We start from the raw sequence: 20993 nt of genomic DNA, 5'->3' as shown, positions 1-20993 counted from the left end.
CTTGTGTGGCTTTAGAGGAGTGAGACTGAAGCTGGGGAGTCAAGAGTGTCCCAGCCATGATTTCTTACGCACCAGTAGAGGGAACGTTTATCCGTCAAATCAGTCCAGCATTACAAGACTGATTTCTAAACCCCCTAACAAACTAGTGCCTCCGAAGCTGCTAGACATCAAACTACATGTTGAAAAGGCTTTTTCATTTAACAATGAATAGGCAAATTGGATAAATCTTTTTGTTTCCAACATCAATAACCATTCATCCATCTTCAGCTGCTTGTCCCTATCGGGGTCGCGGGGGGCTGGAGCTGACATCGGGCGTGAGGCGGGGTACACCCTGGACAGTCTATCACAGGGCACATAGAGACAACCATCCACACTCAAATTCACACCTACGGGCAATTTAGGGTCATCAATCAACCTGACACGTGCCTGTCTTTGGACCGAGAGAGGACGCCGGAGAAAACCTGTGCAGACACGGAGAGAACCAGGAACCCTCTTGTTGTGGAAAAGTGCTAACCACCACACCACTGTGTCGCCCCAACATCGATAACTCACTATTTTTTTTTATTTTTTTTTTACAAATGAAGCAAAACATAAATCCATAATCATAAATTCTCAATTGTCAAAACTAGCAGAGCAGTATTTTACAATGCCTATTGTTATGTTACATTTAGCACACAACAATATATTTCCTTCCCTACTCTACAAAATACCCGAGCTTTGTCAGAAATGTGTTCGATTTGAACACCGGAGAATTTAGGAAGTCACAGAGAGACAAACCTTTCACATTTTCAATGTAATAGAACCAAATTCTGTGATTTTCCTGGATTGACAGTTAGTCAAGAACAAACCAAAACCGAAAAACAATGTCACGATCACCGCAGCAACTACGGTCATTCAGGGATTTGTCCACAAAAACCACCGCCTGTTAAATGTATAATGCATTTTCTTAAATCACTGCTTGCTTTCAGTGGGTAAGCTCACACAGCGTGCCAACGGCAGCACGGCTGAGCTGTTAGAGTAATGAGAGGTACACATATTGTGTGTGATCCCTTTTCTTCACTGTTCAGACTATGGGGGCTGGGAAGAAAAAGGAAAGAAAACAAGTCTGCTTCCTGACTCCCTCAATGAGAACATCAACACACCCCTTATTCCCAATTGAGTCCAATAAAGCTATTGGCTCTTTCAGAATTTGTATAAACTCCATAACACCTCTTTTGAAAGGCATGTGTAGGGTGTGGAGAGCAATCAATTGTCGTACTCTTAAATGACAAAATGTGGTTTCAAAGTTTCAAAACGGAGTGATTTACTGCTCAAATGCCTGCATTTCCGCAGGCCTCAACGCGAAACTTTAGTGCCACTTTTACCATTTATTGCACCAAAAAAAGCATCACGGTTTAAACTTAGTTTGAGCAGAAGTAGCCTACTTTTATTCAGTGACACAAATTCATTTTTTGCATTGTTGCCGGTAGTAAGACGGGGGAGGAAACAGTCGGGTTTACGCCTTCGAGTGTTTTGTTTATCACCCATCAAGGGAGCAAGAAAATCTTTGCAGACCGGTTTAGCAACTACATACTACAGAGTCTACTCATCCAGACATGCAACCGAAACTATGAGGTATGCACTGCTCTTTACGTCCCATCTTATCTATGAAGAAATCACTGCCTTTAATACATGAAGTAGACACAATGCCTATTATTTGTATTCAGAGTGTCATGGAGTCCAGTCCGACACTACACACACACAGGGACAGACTGCTTAGGGGGCTGTGGCGCTCTCTAGTGTCCCCAGCTCAGTTACATAAAGCATAGGTCCAACCTTCCGCTTAGACCAGCTTATGCTATTGATACTATCAACAAAAACGGCGAATAAGCCTCGTCTAATGGACACCGCCGCTTGTACCAAAAATCGGTGACAAGGCGTAGTAAACGTCGACAGATAAATCCCGTCTGGACGGCGCCACAGACAAAAAGGCGACGCATTTTTTGGTATGGCACGCTTGACTGGCAAAAAAACACGACGAATGCTGCAGCGGGGGAAGGAAACCCTCGCTTTAAGACAACTATTGTAGCAGCTGAGCGAATGGAGACGAATAAAACGGTGCCCTGTTTTTCATGAAAAAGTTAGACGGTTGAAATAATCTCCGCTCACTCACTCCTCCTCCTCCCAGCAGCAGCAACTCATTGGCCATTGTTTGGGCAACAAGCAGACATTCCTCCGTTCTTTTAAGATATCGGCCGCTGGGTAACAACAACTAACACAGCCCCTCTGAGCAAAAATAAAGAACTTTTGTAACACTTAATGACATTTATCTGACACGCTGTAATGACCGGTTGAGTCTTTATTTAAGCTAAGTTAACGCTGCCGTTTTTGGTCCCCAAAGAGTTCAACGGAATGCAGACAGCTAGCTTCAAATGTGGCTAACCCCCAATGCTAAGAATGCTCGGGAACATGTGGAACCAGGGCCCCGTGTAAATTAATTGAGATACGCATTTTGATAAAGCTTAAAGAGTGGTTTAAAACCTTCCCGTGGTCGTTATTTTTTCTAATGCGTTGACAGTGATAGGGAGTTTCTTTTTCTTTCTTTCTTTAAAGTGCGTGAGAGAAAGTTTTTGTCGCCCCAAAGTGAAGAGTGCAGGAGCAAACTCCGTGGTAACGTTAGCAACAGAACTCTCCGAATCACGGCTCGCGTCGGTTCAGGGTAAACAGTTGGTCGGGATACTACTGGGTTTCTTGTTCGGGGGTGAGAGGTTTTACTCGGGGGAAGTAAGTGTCATTTTGCCCACCAGCAAAATCGCCGTATGGGTCTCGCTATGCAGCAGGGACGCCCAGCGAAGCCGTGCCGACACCGGACTGCGCCGTGGTCACGCTCCCCTCCCCTCCTCCTCCCTATCCCCGGCGTCTCCAGACTGCCACTTACCTTCATCGAGAAGCCTCTCCAGGTGTGTGAAGATGCCGCAGAGATTTGGCAAACTGGTCATGAGCTTCTTCTCGTTTAACAATTGCATCAAATAGTCGGGACTCGGCCTCGGTCGCTCCTTCACTTCGACCTCTCCTCCGACCATCATCTTTGCGGCGAGAACGGAGAACAAACCACCGTGAAACACAGAATCCTCTTTTAGGGGAAAATGAGAAAAAAAAAAAACGAAAAAGAAAAAAAAACTTGCGGCTCAGATCCCTCGCTTCCCTCCTCTCCGTGTGATGAGAAGACTCTGTAACCCCCCCTAAAATCAGGTTTGGTTTGTTCTTGTTGTTTAAGTGGAGAGGGGGCAAAAAATAAACCGTTATCTTCCTTCCAGAGACTCGTGTGCCGTACTCTCCTCTACGCCGTGTGTGCGCTCGGGGGACGTTCCGATTCCTCCACTGTAGGCGCGGAAAAGGCTCCGTCCTCCTCAACGACTATTGGCCAGCGGGGCTTTCGGGGACTAATAGGAGAACCAATGAGCGCTCAGATCCGAGCCAGAAGGGGCGGGGCGGGGTGGTTGGTAGAATGATGGACAGATATTTGAGCCAATGGAGTGAAGTGCGCAGGAATGCACATAATGCCCCCAGAAGTGTTGTCAACACAGAATACAGCAGACATTTACTACTTTCTCATTTAAACAATGAATAATGTGTATCCATCTAAAGATGTTCTACACATTGACTTAGATGTATGTGCGTTTTGTAAAAAGGCAATTGAAACCACATCACATATCTTTAGTACCTGTTTAGTTACACAGAGTTTCTGGGTGGCGCTGAAAAACTGGTTGACAATGTCTGGACCAAGCTTTACAACTGATGAAATTACTCTTTGCACCACAAGGGGAAATTCAGAAGAAAATTACAGGTTATCTTATAGGTTATCTAACGTGTACTAAGCCCCTTTTCTGAAGAAAACAAACGGTGACACAATCCCTGTTTATACAATTATCTGTGGTATTTTAACGCAATGTTACAAAGAAGTATTAGTTGTTATCTGTTTGTTTGTTGCTTAACCTTTTATGTAAATCTTATGTCTTATCTATCCACACAAGTATGTCATAAGAATGGATTCACTTGTTTAACTGCACCACATGCAATGCACTGGATTTTGAAATATTGAATAAAAATTAAATAGAAAAGTTACCAAAACAAAAAGGAGGTATAGTTTAAGATACCCTCTGAACATGAAAAAAAGATTGCAATGCAACAAGTCATTTTGCAAAATAAATACTTTTACTTTTCATACATTCATGATATTTTGCTGTTGGTACTTTTTGTATTTCTAAGTAAAGTTTAAAATGCAGGATATTTACTTGTAGCCGAGTATTTTTAAACTACCTAATAAAACATCAGAGTACTTCCAAAAAAAACAAGAGTTATATCAGAGCACTTTACAGAGTAGGTATAGACCACACTCTATGGCTTATTTATGATTTACACAGACCCAACAATTCCCCCATTGAGTACGGTGGCGACGAAAACCTTCCCTTTAACAGCAGGAACGTAGAACAGACCCAGCTCTGTGGAGGGCGGACATCTGTCTTAACCGGTTGGGTAGGAAGAGGAAGAGAGAGACAAAGACAGACAAAAAGACAGACAGAGAGACAGGTCCAGAGATGCAAGCAACCACAAAAGTTACAGTAACTATGATAATATCTATAGTAATGTGAATATGACTAATATGTTATGGCAGTTAGAATAGTAGAATAGTAGAAACAGGCACAGCTAAGGCGGTAGAATATGACAATAATAGTAATTATGGTGGTAAATATGATCAATGATGGGTAGTGATGTTAACAGCTGTGATACAATGAGATATATTACTGATGATGTTTTTATGACCACAAATTTTATAATGCTGATGGCAATATTATATCAGTTAAAAATCCTCAGACTCCAATAATCTTTTTGTGCCTTAATAATATTGCACTCAGTGGTCTCATAACTTTCAAAACCAAAGGCAGTGTCTCTGACAATGCTGCAACTGAAAAGTGGCGTCAGCTGAGGGTTTTGTTTTCTATTTTCAGCAAAGTAAATCTTTTTTGCATGTCCTATTTTTCCTATATTCTTTCTTTTGAGTTATCTATACCCGTTGTAGCTGAGCTCTTCTGTTTGGTATATCTTTGTGCAAAAACAAATCTGCTCCTCCAATAAATATTTGCCAGTTTCAACTGGTTTTACGAGTATGTCGCTTACCGTTCCCACTCCTTTATGTCACACAGTCCTTCATGCCGCCAATCCAGTGTGAAAACAACATTCCAGCACTACTAGAGAGCACAGCAGCCCGATTTGTCACAGATTTTACAGGGTCTAATGTAATTCTATGGTTTAGCAACGACATGCATGGGTACTATTCTGGTATGGACTAGTGATCTGGTTTGAATGTGTGTTCGGTCTCCGACTTCATACACAGAGTGTGTTTGTGCATGTGTATGACACAGATAGTACTTCTTGTCAAGACCAACCAATGAATACGGCTGAATGTGGATTTCATGTGCCTTAGATTAAGCTTTAATATGAAAAAGATCATCAACCGTCGCAGTAGATATCTTACAAGATACCTTTTGTTACTCAAGACTTGTACATCTTGTTATCTGTCTTGGGACTGATTGATCAACATTCCAGTAATCAATAGGGCCTTTTCGTTGTCCTGTCCTTGGGAGGACCTCTCTTCATATCCTCCCAAGATTAACATCCCTGATCAATGGCACACACACAAACCAGCTACCTCCGGTTTCTCACATCCTGCTTAGTGTGAAAATAAACTACAATTGGTCTGTTTTGACTTTAACAGCTGTTGGCCGAGAGGGGCCCGGATAAATCAAAGTCCTGACCTTGGCTGTCATTCAATTTGTCCGCTTACTGCTCACCCACTCGTGTCTTTGTTAAAGTAGTCTCCACGCTGGGTGCATGAATGCTCAAACAGCTGCACTATGACCTTCTGGCTGCAGTTTGTCGCCACTGTGTTTGTATAGAGAATAGCAATTTAAGTCCAAGCTCTTAGTATTAGTGCAGCGTGTCAAATAAATTGTTCAAAGAAAACTAACTAGATCTGGTGATGTCTTGGGAAAAGTTTAATTAGACTGAAATTGTGTCTCTGTATCAGAAACTCAAGATATGTATGCCACACACTTAAATATATATAAATAAATACATTGTAAACTTGCTTACATACCAAACACCCTCACACCTTATCCCTACACAGATATTTCCCAGATAACAGCATGTGGCAGTGCAGCAGGTGACAGGAGGCTCCACATCAAAGTAGTAAGACAGATACAGTTGCCTTAACAACCGGGATCCTGCTTCTTTGCCCTTCAGCCAGTCTACATATAGCGACAGATTGTTATTGCTATAATTATTGTCGAACTTCAGCAGAGTCTCAGACAAACTCCTGGTTCACTTAATTTTTATTTCAATTTGGTTTGCTTTTGATTGTAACTGCCCACCGTGCATCAGAAATTCAAATTATGTTCCTATGTTGGATTTAACAGCGTAACACTTAAAACACCCCACTACCTTATCCGTTGTCGTCTGGGGCGTATGGTATTTTCCATTTGATTGTCACAATTTCAATCAGTGATAGGAAAACACATCACAAGGTTTTTTTGCATAATGGCTTGTCATTGAGCACCTCCACCAATGACACAGTACATGTAAAATTAGCCGTGTCATCCACATCCAAATGGTCTACAATATCAGCATGCCATCGTAAAGCCAGAATGATAAAACAGGCCTTGAAGTCAAACTCTGATTTCAGTAGATAAGAGTGTGTACGTAGGCAGAGGGGATGAGAAACCGGATTTTTCATGTGACTTAGAGATAGTTAAATTGTCCATGGTGTTGACTTTATGTGTCTTTTTTCCCCTGTACCTTATTCTTTAGATATAAACGCTGGAAAAAGTCACAGACTTCTTGCATCAAAAAGACTCTGGCATTTATTCTGAGCTTTGAAAATGGGTTTAGTTCTTATCTCAACGGTGTGCATGGTAATTTGCACATTACCTACGATCATTCTGCTGTGTTGGTTCACATACAGCTTCTAAATGTGCGTTTATGTGTGTGTGTGTGTGTGTGTGTGAAATGGAAACGCAGTAAGAGATAGAAGCAGCGTTAGACAGGCAGTGCATACATAAATGTGTGTGCGCGCATGTGTGAGCTTGTGCATGCTTGTGTGTTCTGACAGCCCGAGAGTAAACAGAAACGATATTAATCCCCCTTTTGCTCCCCCTGCCCTTGTGTTTTCGTCATTTTTAATAACACGGTTTCTATTCAACAATTAATCCAATTAACAAGGATCCAGATAATTAATGAACATGCGTTTAGACCCTTTTGAAGAGCGACTGTTAGCTCAATCACAATGAGCTTTGGAGAGCGCCCTGGGTTTTCAACTGAAAGTATGCTGATGGAGACAATGGTGCCCACGGTAGGGGCCCTGTAGCAGGTTGCAGCCTGCCTCGGGGGCCACAGCCACAGGAAAGTGAGTGGTAGCTGGTGACTCTGTCGAGGCAAAGCTGTCTGCGATAACGGCTGCAGCTCTAGAGGAGCCGAACAGAGGCCCACAGGCTCTGATAACATGCATACATACAAACAAGAACAACATCTTTCCCTTTTTCTTTTGGCTTACTAGTTTGGGGACTGCAGGGGGGGAAAGTGCTGGCAGAATCTGGGTCATTTACATTTTGAGGAAGGTGTGAGCACAGCGCAACAGAAATAAATGTCCTTCTAGCAACCACAGCATATACCGAGCATACAGTATACAGAGAAATGCATAATGTAGCTATAATTCATTTTACCTAATATCATAAGCATGACGTGACAAATGCCCTATTCCTGTTTGTGCACTGTTGCACTCCTACTGTCTGTTAGTGCATTTGTTATTGTCAGTGAACATCATTTATTTGTCTTGAACTCACCTGAAGTAAGAATTTTAGACAGTAAGGATAAAGAGGAAGGAGGGACATGTTTGGATGGTGTGACTCTCCCCTTTAGTTTTACTATTTTTTTTTAGTTTTAATGATTTAAATCTTAGATCACATTGTTGTTGCCATTGAACAGTGTCTTTGTTTATTCTGACAACATGAAATTCAACAATCAATCAAAGTCCCAGTGCTGCAGCACAGGAATTACTGTTCAGTTTCCCATCTTTCATTTTCCTATATTTCAGGAGTGTTCAGAAAACACACCAAGCAGTGCAGTACGGCCTGCAGCGAGTTGCGATGAACAAAAAGTTGGGGATGGTGTAACCTTTGGTAGCAAGGTGCGGCCAGAGAATAGAGACTCCTGTTAGATGTTGACCAATGAGTAAAAATTTTCTTCATGCCAAGCTGCTTATGGTTTAAGTACCTCAGTTCACACCTGGTATTAGATTGCGTCTCCATATGCGTCTTTAGTGACCTGTTGTGATCCAATCTCACTTCTCTGCTCTATATGCAAATAAACACATAATTTCCAGGTTGAAAGACCAAATGTGTTGTTGTTTTTACCTGGTGGAAGGCAGCAATGCACTTCACATATGGTCTACCCACAAGTCTAAATTTTCAGATGATATGGACAAAGTCAGCTTACATGATTTTAGAATGCTACGCTTCCGCAAAGGACGTCAGTTGAGTCGGCGACCTTTCAATGTGGTCAAGGGCACGCTTTTAAAAGAATATGGCTGTGTGCACACATCCCATATTCCATACCATGTGAATATGGTCTGAGCAATCGGATCTCAATGTGTTCTCAATGCGTCTTGCATTCACACCTGTACTGTAGAACCGGTTCTCCAGGTCTAAAAACTTCCATGTTGCAGTGAGTTCCATTACAGCTGTGAATGAGAGGCCAGTCTCTGGTGTGGGGGGTAGGGATACCTCTATCCATCATGTTATACTTGACAGCTACCTGCTGACTGGATTAGAGGGTAAGGGAGAGCCAAAACGGATACAAAAAGATGCATTTTCAGATTTAGCTGGCATGGCATGAGATATGTCAGGTTTTTACGCAGGTTCTTGGTGCATTTGTGGATGTAGAATGATTTGAAAACGGAAAAGGGATGAAAAAAAAGTGATGTGTGCATGCCATAAAGGCAGTACATCCAGTAAAAGTGAAGAGACAGGCTTGTTTACTTCTTTTTATCTCTCACAAATTAGACTATGCATGAGAAAGAGTGCGTAATATTCACACACTACAGGAAGAAGTGTCACCTGGAGGAGTACTACAATGTAGAGGTGCATAAGGAAAAATCTATCACAATTCAATCTGAAGCTGCAATATTTCTGTTTCCAATAACCATTTCTTTTCTCACCACCAACGCTATTCACCATTTTTTGTTTTGTTAAAATTCATCTTGGGTGTTGTAGTCTGGATGCCCCTGTGGTTTGGCAATCTGGTGATGGAAATGCCTGTTGGTGCCCAAAAATGGGAGGGGGGTGAGGGGGTGACAGCTGGTACCACTTGTGGTAAAAGGCTCTGATTAGAAAACATCAACTCCAAAGTCTCACCTCGAACCTGCTGATCATCAATCAACAGGAGGAAATGACACATTTCACACATTACCATTTTAAAGTAAGGGGCCGAGGGTGAGGAGGTTTCACCCACTCCTCCGTCCTCATTCTGTCCCTTGGGAAGAACGCACTGGTGTCAATGTGGCTTAAAGGAGTCCAGCCATCGCTACATCTGTCCCCGCCAATTGTTAACAGTGTGGGTCCGTTCCTGTTCCTACTGCAGATGCCTGTATTTGTTTACCTGCTTGTTCGCCTGTTTGTGCATGCCTGCCAGCCCGCAGCAGGGAAAGAAATGAGTGTTTGCGAACGATAAGACCTGTAGGAGAGGAAGAGGGAGAACAGAGAAAATTGGTGAAGGAGAGTGACAGAGAGAGGGGGGAGAATCCTCATTGATCACATCTGTTCAGAGAAGGATTGTGAACGACTGATCCTATGGTGTGGTCTACTCTGAGAACTAAACACACACACACACACACACACGACAAGAGAATCACTCGCCTAAACAGTAACGCAAGATGTGACATGTTAGCAGGAGACTTTATTAATATTTAAAGAAAAGACGGCTTCACAAGGAAAACATAAAATGTTCCCATTATTCCTCCACTCTTGAATTAAGCATATGGAGAGGCAAATAGATAAATCTCCATTGTGCTGTCCTGTCTCGCACATGCTCAGTAGCTCCCTGGATGGGCATGAACTCTGCCGGGCAGACGTGAACAAGAGAAATTATTCCCAGGGGGGCCTTTATTTCTGTTTCGCTGCACAACCGCTCCCATGGCTGGTCCTAACTATCTGCCTTTTGAGACTATAACATCGGAGCGAGAGAGACAGCTCAGCAGAAGAAAGGACGAGAGGAAAAGAGGGAAGGAAGTGATAAAGGGGAAGACAGATAAAGACTTCCTGAAAGCTTAATAAGTCCCCCACTGTACACAGGGTTAGGTTACAACATGTGACACACAACCAAACTTTGATCATATTAAGTGTGACCCACATGGAGGAATTATTTGATTTTCATCGCACGGAGACGGCGTACATTCAGCTTGTTTGTCCCGATAAGGGAGCTTGATGATATCGTTAAGTGCCAGTTGTCGCCTCAATTCTCTTCTGTTTTTCACTTGTGAGGGAAAAACAGATAACCAAGTGGTGGTGTCTGCAGCCCCCCCCACACCACCCATCTTCTTCTTTGGTCTCTTATTCCTCTCTCTGCAGCTGACTGCTCCTAAATCTCAGGTCCAGACAGCTCTCTCTACCGGGCGACACAACATCCCACTTCCTTCCCTCCATCCATCCATCTTGACGCAGCCCACAGTCGCTCCTTCCCATTTCTCCCCGCGCCGGTTCATCTTGGAGTGCCGGTCCGTCTCAGGAGCAATGTATCTCCCTGTCTTCCTCTTTATTCAACATGTTTACTCTCTCAAACAAGCACACACTCATACCACAAGCATTTTCACACTGCCTTTCCTCTTCCATTATTGTCTTTTTGTTCTTTCCTCAGTCTTAGCCTTTTCTGTACTTTTCTCAATCTCTTTTTCCCCTCCGTCAACAGAACGCTATCGGCGTGTTTGTGTAGCTTTTGTTGCGGAGCTCACTGCAATACAAAAGCCTTTGTTGGCATGCCACCACTGTGATGTGAGGAGATGCACAAGGACAAACTTGAGCTCCGTGGTGCCAGCTTTCAGGAAAGTCAATGTTCATTCTGAGATAGCGGCTCAACCTGAAGGCTGGAGTAGTTGTTGGAGTGCGAGCCAGGCACACATGTAAACACTTGTCTGCGTAGTCAACTGTGTTGATCTGTGAGGCTGTATGAATTGTGCATAAATCGTCCTGTGCCAGTGCAGTGCTTAGTGTTTCCATCAGTGAAATGGCTTGCATGTGTTCCTCAGTGGGAGTTATTGCTGGCTGCAGGGCAGTGGCAGCTGTTGCGAGGGGCTGAGCTAGCTAGGCTAATAATAACCCCGGAGCTGAGTGAGTGCCCACGGGCCTCACATCGTCTAGGGTTGACCCTCTGGAGTCCAGTTGCAGTGGAGAGTGAGGATTAGGCCAGGTCGTGGATTAAAGCACGCTATTTCACCCTTGTAAGGACGAGGGCAGGTGTGCAGGAACGCTACACACTCAGTGGTTAATGTTGGGCTCATAAAACCTTGAATGCACCACATTGGAAACATATGGGCTTTACCTTAAATTCTGAGCTAAGGCATGCTTAGCAAAGCTAGAAATTATTTCATGTATTAACAAAGGTAAACGGACAACGATGTTTGATCAAAACCATTGTCTGCTAGTGCCATCAGGGAGATCTTTCACAACAAAGTATCTTGAAAAAAAAAACTAAATCGGAAATCCCCTCAACTGAAAATAATAAGGCTTTATCTGCAACAGATACTATCTGCTGTTGGGAAGTAGAGCATGAAGTTATAACCTGTGCTCTATGACTGGAGGAAATACTCTGAATGGGAAGCAATTTATTTTCTTGTGTATGTTAGGGCACCCGCAGTCACAAAATGATCAATTGCTCATTACGAGTAAGGGGAAAGGGTTATAATATGAAGATCAGGACAATTTCTGCTATGCCACATTTGTTTTTGAGGCCTTTTTTTTTCCATGTCCGAGAACAAATCGAGATAAGGGAGAAATTCAAGTAATGTCATGCTTGGTCTTTCAGGCCTGTATGTCTGGACCAGTCATGCGTTGATGCCTTTGATTGGCCAAATAACCTCATTGGCTGCCTCCATTCCTGTTCATTTCACAGTTCACTCTATTACTTGCATGAGCAATTACATCTCGTGTTGTTGTTTAGTATTGTTTGCCACTGTGTGTGTGTGTGTGTGTGTATGTCTGTGTGCTTAGGCTATGTGCGCAGCTCTCGATTGGAGACCATATTCTCCGATGTTCCTTTCCAGACTGCCACCTTTCTTAATGAGCTTCAGTGGGTTCCTTAGGAGGTCGAAACCGACGCCATTTAGCATTTAACGCCCATTAGTGCTTGTGATGTGACCTGATTGAGCCAAAGCACTCAGAATTCCTGGACCATTTATGTGCGAAGAAGTGAACTGTAGACAAGTTTCTATATATTATGGCTTGTATGACATTGTACACATAGCTTGAAGCAAAATACTAAGATGAACAGATGGAGAGCTGCCTGTAGAATTTATGACAAGCTCTGAAAAACAATATTTGAAGCACTCACAGCTTAACAGAAATGGTCACCATGTTTCACTTAGTTCTTTTTTTCTAGTCCTCTATATCTCTAAGCTCACCCCCTTGCTGGCCAGCTGTTAGCCTGTGGCTCAGTAAAATTGGACAGGTGAAGCGGGACAGCGGGGCGTCACTGATACAGTTCGACAGAACCCCAGGCCGTTCTGAGTTCGATCAGCTCATCAAGCGAGGACAGAGGTAAAATTATAACCCCCTTTTAAAAGTAGCTCATGTGCCGGTACCATTGCTGTATTTGTTTTAATATGCAGCTGCAGTTATTACGGTGAATTATGTGTTATGTGTTGAAAGGGGACCGCGCTGCACTCCTTGTTCGTCTTTCACTGCACAGATCAGAGAGAGAGAAGCACAGCCGGGTTCAGCAGCGTGGAACAGCTATTCAGTAACATCCTTTTCAAGATGTGCTGAGGTTGAAATATGAGCATTATGAACCTGTCTTCTGGTTGAGAATAGATTCCTCCGCAGGCCTGTAAAGTTGCTTTTGCTGGAGACATGACTTACAATAAGAGATGGTGCAAGTGTCCTTCTGAGTGTCAGAAATCAATTACGCTATGTTTCCCCTGTGGGTCGCAGGGTTGTATATGAATATGCACACGTGTGTGTCTCTCTCTCTCTGTGAGTGTGTGAGGGAAATATGGTTGCAAAACCTTCCATTGTGTCTAGGAAGAAGTTGCCACTGTGACTTTAATACAGTATAGAGAATATTTGGAGAGAGCAAATCGAGCGTAAAATCTGCAACGCAGATGCAAAGTTGGTCAAAGATGCCTACTGAGTTAGTGACTGTTCTGGATAAAGCAAAACAAACAAACATGAATGCTGTCATGCAGACACAGTCATAAATAAGCCCACATGTACGCCAAGTGTTCACTGAGATCACTGGGGGGGTAATTGAGTTCAAAGGATGGTAACCAAACGTGTGCGTGTGTGTGTATCAGTGTGTGTTTTCTGGAGGAATGCTGTCAGTCGTCATTCCTATGCGTCTTTACCCTGCATGTTTAGACAGGCTTTGTCTCCAGCTGGGTATGTGACAGAATGGGTACAGTGGTACAACACAATAGAAGCAATTGTAGAGCAGGACAAAACACAGCGGAGATGTAAAATAGTACCTCATGGACTGAGACAGGAAAGACAGGCTTGCATCACTGGAATCTCACCAAACTTCCTTTTGTACCTCTCATGAAGCATTTGCACCTTTTCAATTAAAAGCTTTGCAGTGTATAAATAACGGCATTCAGATTTTTTCTGTTTCAGAAGAGAAAAAATAAAGACTTAATATGCCAAAATATCACATATCAACTAAGTGAGACTGGCAAAAATAAGTCTGCAGCGTTCACACCCTGTGGCCTTGAAAGGAGGCTGTAAAAAGCAAAAAAAAAAAGAGAATGCGGCAGGATTAGTTTGAGAAGTTCCCGTGGACCTGTTGACACCTTTTCCGCCTTGAAATCATGTCACCGTGCAGTGGAATCTACTGAGGCTGACATCAGTTTAAGCTGGCAACAGCTGCTGTTCTCTGTGAAGGAGCAAAGAACCGTAGTCAAAAGAAAAAATGTTTCATTTTTAAATCAATGGAATTTTCAAGTCTATGTTTTCATACATTTTTCAACTGATGCATAACACTGTTTGAAACAAGAGTCACTGTGCATCAAGGATTTCTTATCAGCTAGCTAAATAAATCACTAAAGAAAAAAAACACATGGATAATATATTAAAATACTGAATGAGGCAAATTTGTTCTGTCAAGCTCGTATTGGTACAGTATTAACAAGTGATAGTGATGAATACACAGATACGGAAAGTGTGACTGGTAATTCATTTAATAGGGTTTTAAAATGATATGCTAAGGAGGTAGAGAGGTGGGGGGAGAGGGTCTGAGCCAGAGCAGAGATTGGTTCATAAACAAAAAGAGAATAAATGAAATGACGTTGAGATTAGGAGAGGGCTTGGATAAAGAAAAGGATAAGATAAGAGCTTTATTTAGACTTGGGCGGCAGATAAAGAAGGACTGACAAACAGATAAAGTCAAGTGTCTGTGTGACGTCAGGGTGACACCCCCCTCCTCAACTGATCATGCAGGACTCGTAGGTGGGCACCATGTATTTGATGTTTATAAAGGCGTCCTCTCCTCCGTAGCGCTCAAACACCTCAAGAGTCTCCTGGATCAGGTCCCCGATGTTTTCTCTCTTCTGCTGGCTATAATCGATGCCGTCGCCAGAGTTGACTAGAGAAGAGGAAACACAGTCAGTCAGACAGACAGACAAAGATATTTTAGCCCAGGCAGGTGGTCTTTGCAGACTGTGAAGGTTGATTTTAAGCTTACAAAGCACCACCTGTGGCCACGCCACGACACTTTGCTGCAGACAGAGTAGATTATGCCATCCTTCCATCTGACTTCAAACTCAGTGGACAGACTGATTTTAATTTACTCCAGTTGGAAGTGAACGGCAGCAGAGTTTTTTAACTGTTCAGCTGAAGGTTTAATGAGGCAAGCCTGCAGATAGGAGAGCAGCGTAAAGGACGCATGAGTTAGAGACGGCTCTGCTGTTGCACAACACTGCGTTGATGCGCGCGAGGCATGAGCAGTGACCTGTTACGCTCCACAGGTAGGAATGTGTGTGTGTAAGTGTGTGTGTGTGTGTTTGTGTGTTAAAATCAAAATGTAAAACAGGGAACAAATTCACTATCAAAATGTCCAATAATGAAAAGAAACTAGTGTCTTTGCTTGTATGTGCTAAATTAGGGATATACTCGGAGAGCATAATACACTTGTGGCCAATCACAATAATGCAACAAAGCTGCAGAACTTGCCCTCCCCCTGGACGCACACTCTCACACATACACACTCACACACGTAGACGGTGCGGTAAAACACACAAAATTGTACAACAGAGCTCTAGAGCGCTGGGGGAACTTGTTATCGAAAAAACATTCCTGAGGTGTCCAGCCTCCACTCCTTCCTTCTTCCTCCCTTTCATCAGCAGGCACACTTAAACACACACACACACACACACACACACACACACACACACACACACACACACACACACACACACACACACACACACACACACACACACACACACACACACACACACCGTGACTTTATCAGCACACAGCAAACTGCCAATCTCATGGCACTGCGCTGAGGGCTCCAAACACTTTTCAGAGGGAGGTAAATATAGAGAGGAATGAGGCACAAACACACACAAACACACACACACACACACACACACACACACACACACACACACACACACACACACACACACACACACACACACGCACACACTGACGTTCAAGTTTGTTTGCTAAAAAAACTATTATTTTTCTGTTAAACTAAAATATCCTAGAGAAAAAAACGTGGATTTATTTCTTGAGGCTATAAAATGAAACAAAGAAAAGCCAAGACCATTTGAATCAAAGCATTTGTTGTATGGGTAGAATAGCGAAGAGAAGAGAAGAAAAGACAAGAGTGTATCATGAAGTGCACCTGCGACGTGAAGAATTAACAGCAGCCCTTTAAAGGAGGACCCCCTCAGCCCCTTCTTTCACTCCTAATTAGACCTGAGGAGAGACGGTGACATTAAACCTTTCTCCTACTTCTTCCTTACACTCCTTCATCCTTTATTCTTTCTCAATCTTCTCTAATCTGTCATCTTCCCTGACAGGCTCTAACTCCCCTCTCTCTCTCTCTCTCTCTCTCTCTCTCTCTCTGTCTCCTCGCTTTTCCACCCATCCATGGCCTCCTCATTAAAACACAAAGAGAGCCGATCCCATAAAGTGGGCTGTTAAGCAGTAACACATCTATGATCTCAGTCTGCTCCACTTGCTTTCTGCTAAGGACTCACTCTCCTGTTTTACATGAAAGCGACGGGGGAGAATTCTCCAGCCGCGTTTTGACCGTTGGTTAGCCTAGTGCAACTTTAACAGCTTTGGCTTCATTTAGCAGCTATTTACTGGTTTCTGTTTTAGAGAAACAAGAACAATAACAGCACCAATAAGGAATGCATCCCTCGTTCTGTATCTAAACCCAGGCTGTGTATTCTTGAGCTACCCACAACACAGGCGCCTGCACCCTACTAGTCAGCGAAAGCTTAAATAGCATCTAAAATGCAGAAACGTGAGCCATAAAAGAAAAAACGCGAAGCAATCGAGGAGGAATGAGTACGCGGTGATGTGTATAGAATAGACCACAAATCTGTAGTTGGGGCGGGAGAGCTGTGTAGAGTAAAGAATAAAGTGACAGGAGTCAGCCGGGTCACTCTTACAGTCTGTTTCAGCTGCTATGTGTTTGCGTGTGTGTGTCTGTGTGTGTGTGAGTGCAGGCATGTTGGTGTAGGTTAAAAAGCCAGGCCTGTGGAGAGCCACCCTCTGTTAGAGTGAAAATGAGCCGCCAAAGCCGGCCCAGAGGGAGAGGTTGGCCTTCAGACTGGAGAGCACCAGGAGCCAGGGAAGAGGTGTGTTTTGGGAACCAGCAAAGCTCAGACCCGTTTACTGGGGACTGGAGGGGGGTGCAATGGGGTCCTTCAAGGGGGGGATAGTTGCTGTTGCTATACTGAGAGTTGCAGCATTTGTTCTATTGCTGAGCTGCTGGGAGGCCGGAGCATCAAAAGGAAGAGGCCAGAGGAATTTGCAACGATTCTCAATATTTAAAGAGGAGAAAAGGGAGAAGTGTGTGTTGAGGCGGGGATGGAGGAGGAGAAGGGGGTGAGGGCGTTTAAAGCTGCCTCTGAAAATGTCCCTCAGCAAAATAAATTTCACTCTTCTTCTCTCCCATCCCTGTCTTTTTTTTCTTCTCTTTTCTCTCTGCTTACGGCAATATCCGCAACCCTGGGCAGACACAGAGAGGGGAAAAAAAAAATCTTTAAAAACAATCATAATAAAAATTCCCGCCCCTGTGAACAGAAGGAAGAGGGCACTAGCAGGAGTTGTCTGTCTGTTCCTCTGAGGGAGAAGGAAGGGTCGATACAGACGCGGGTGAGGATTCTCAGTGCGGCGACATTTGCTACACAGTGTAGAGGAAGAAAAGGACGGTGAAACAGAGAGGAGTTTTGTTTCTGCCTTTCATGCTGAATCCCTGGGATTGGAGGGTCCACAGAGGCGAGCAGGATGGAAGGAAGAGGTGAAATCTATCTATCTATCTATCTATCTATCTATCTATCTATCTATCTATCTATCTATCTATCTATCTATCTATCTATCTATCTATCTATCTATCTTTCTATCTATCTATGTATCTATATATCTATGTATCTATCTAGCTATATTGCTGTGAATTGTCAAACCCCACCAGACCAACACAAAACTACACACAACAACAGCTGCAGCCTTCCTCCTCCTCCTCCTCCTCCACCACCCTGCACTTTCTCCATCCCTCATTCCCCACGGTCCTAAACAACCTGTCTTCCCACATCATGCTGAAGACAAGCAGTCACAGATGCAGACGGTATAAGTGTTTCCTCCAAACTAAGAAAGGTTTTAAGGGGATATTTACTGCTGGCAACTGTAGCTTAACGAACAGAGCTGCACAACCCCCCATCCTACGTTTTCCGACCGAGGTTAGCTTGCGTCGTGTGTGCTGCATGGTTATTATCCCCCCTCTCCCACCAGGGACCGGGTGACACACACAACGCACCAGCTTTGGGAAGTTTAGCTTGAAAATTCCTGATTCAACACGATATCAACGCACCTGCCATTGTTTCTAATCAACTTACCCATGGTTGTGGAAGTTCCTTAGGAAAGCAGCTTAGAGAGCCCCCCCCCCCCCCCCCCCCAACACAATAGCTCTTTGATCATAGCAGCCCGATGCAGAGGATAATCAATGAATGTGAGAGACCTGCTTTTTTTTCAAGGTGCTCTGGCCTTGCTTGAAAAGGGAAATAGAAGAATGCAGGTTTACGAGAGCGATGGAACAGCTCAAGTGTCTGGAATACTTTGTGTGCAGAAGTTGCACAGCTGCGAGCGTTATGAGAGCACATGTTTTGTCATTCTTTCTTGTCACCAACCTCAACCTATAACCCTCCAAACCATTTTTTCAGAGCTCTATATAAGCACAAGACTGTAAGTTATGCGGAAATATATCAAAGTTTTCTAAAGAAACTAAGATTTCTCTGTGGGAATCAATGGAAAACATGTCAAAATTCACTCTTCAAAACAGACCCCTCCCTTGAAAACAGTTTCCTCTCCTACAAAAACGATATAGATTATATTATTAGTATTATTATCTCAATCATAATAGTCTAGGTTGATGCTTTGTTCTTCTGTGTCACCTCAGGGTACAGAGGCAGTTTTCAAATGTTTTCCCTTGAGACTCAAATCGATTTCATTCATGCTGCCACATTGGTTTTGAACTGTTATACTGTCTAACATTCTGCTGGAAAACGCTAAATAAATACAGCAAAACTATATGAAGACAGCCTGAGAAGGGTCATTTTCACACATTTTTCTTTCTCATTCAGACTTTTTGGCTGTTTTTCATGTTAATATGTATTACATTCTAATGTGATATGCAGTAAATACAGTCTAGATACATGTGGATACCATGTGTGAAGCAGGCCGTAAGAACAAGGAGAGGGAGAGGAGCAGAAAGGCGGTGAGTGTGTGAGACAGAGGGTATAAAGGTGATGAGGTGGTGGGGAGCGCTTGAGACCACGGGTGGAGGCCTGTTCTTAACAGCAGGGCTCTAATTAAAAGGGCCTCACAGTTGGGTGCAAGGCAGCCCTCTCATAAAGAGACTCACACTCTGGCAGAGAGGTGGGAGACAACAGGTGTGTGTGAGAGAGTGTGTTTATGTGTGTGTGTGTGTGTGTGTGTCTAACCGCAGGTGTCCGCAGCCGGAAAGGCAGTCGGACAGAGTGAAAGAGCAGTAGGTGTAAGTGCTTGTAGAGGCTATTATGCATTTTTTGTGGGTATTGTTTGGACACATGCTGACACACACACGTGGAGATGCACACACACACAAAGGGATAATTACATGTGACAAAGAAAGAAAGAAAGAAAGAAAGAAAGAAAGAAAGAGTGAGAGAGCCAAGTGGAAAAAGAGAGACAGGGAATGTATTAAAAGGTTAGAGGACCTATTATGCTGTTCGGTCTTTTCTGACATCTAAATGTTGTTATCATGTTTCATAGTCATGTTAAACAAAACCAAAGTGTCAAACAAAGAGGTACTTACATTTAGACGTGAGCCCTGCCAGTCATCTGGGTTGGTTGTGCACATGCTTTTTTGGTGTTTATTTTTTAGGTTAACCCATTTCAGCTAACGTAAGCGTGTTGCGCGGCTAGTGTGGATAGCTTCCATATAGACGGTTGGTGCATCTCAAATGGTGCACTTCCACCCTCAAATTGGCTGTTTAGAGGGTGGAAGTGCGTTCAAGCTTAAAGTGGGATAAATGCAGTACTGTCATTTATACGGTCGCGCCCCCTCGACAACAGCCAAAGCCTTGAGGGTGGATCGATGGACGCTCAACACCCTCTATCGGCGCCATTTTGTCTTCGTAGAGGAAGAGGCGGGACTCAATTCAAAATGGCAAATGGCGGTCAATGGAGCAACGGCAACTACCACATTGCTGTTTTCAGTAAACAGTGATGTGGCATTTGCTAAATAAATGTATGTAAAGTTATACATGTGATTTTCAGTACCACTCCACTGTTAACGGATATAAACGGCAGAAAGAGAGGAGCTCAGACACAGCCTGCCACACAGAGGTGCTGCATGGGTGCTGCAGCAATGGGCAATATTACAAATATATTGTGTTTTTCTAAGATCAAAGCATGTAAACCTATTGAAGCTGACCCAAACAATTACAAATATGACCTTCCAAAAACCTAGCATAGTAGGGCATTTAGTAATGTAAAAAATACATATTAAAAAAAAGTACAAAAACATCATAGCCAGAATAAAAGAATATACATAGGAAATCCCCCTCTTCCCTGCATTGAGCTTCACAAAATGTAAATACTCAAGTTCTTTCCCTCACACTGGTATTTCCCTCAAAGTGCCCATCCCCTTTTTCTTTTAATGGATAAGCCAGGCAGCACAGCTGTGGCACACACACACACACACACACACACACACACACACACACACACACACACACACACACACACACACAAAACACACACACACACACACACACACACACACACACACACACACACACACACACACACACACACACACACACACACACAGATATCCACATGCGGTTGTGAACAGAGAAGTAAAACAATAGGCTTTTGGCCAGCAGTAGTTTATTAAACCTCCAACCTCTACACCAGCCATCATCTGACTGCTCATGCTTACTGAAGTCTAACCTTTACTGTAGGTCAGTGATCTCA

General features: G+C 43.4%; 2 protein-coding genes across 7 annotated transcripts in view; both read right to left on the bottom strand.

The window, feature by feature from the left end:
* Positions 1-3317, bottom strand: part of qkia (QKI, KH domain containing, RNA binding a) — a 76624-nt gene extending 73307 nt beyond the window's left edge. For all 6 annotated transcript variants that reach the window (XM_083924435.1, XM_083924438.1, XM_083924439.1 and 3 more), the window contains exon 1: positions 2918-3317. In XM_083924435.1, coding sequence (XP_083780561.1) covers positions 2918-3065 — 148 coding nt within the window. In that variant the 5' untranslated portion in view covers positions 3066-3317. The remainder of the gene's footprint in view (positions 1-2917) is intronic.
* An 11399-nt stretch (positions 3318-14716) lies between these two features.
* The window catches only part of pacrg (PARK2 co-regulated), a gene marked incomplete at both ends in the record, with an annotated part of 134527 nt that continues 128250 nt past the window's right edge, over positions 14717-20993 (bottom strand). Inside the window, one exon of the mRNA XM_083924576.1 lies at positions 14717-14877. Coding sequence (XP_083780702.1) covers positions 14717-14877 — 161 coding nt within the window. The remainder of the gene's footprint in view (positions 14878-20993) is intronic.

The sequence above is a fragment of the Echiichthys vipera genome (genome assembly GCF_963691815.1).
Source record: "Echiichthys vipera genome assembly, chromosome: 12".
NCBI lineage: Eukaryota > Metazoa > Chordata > Actinopteri > Perciformes > Trachinidae > Echiichthys > Echiichthys vipera.
This window is presented reverse-complemented; position numbering and strand designations above follow the sequence as displayed.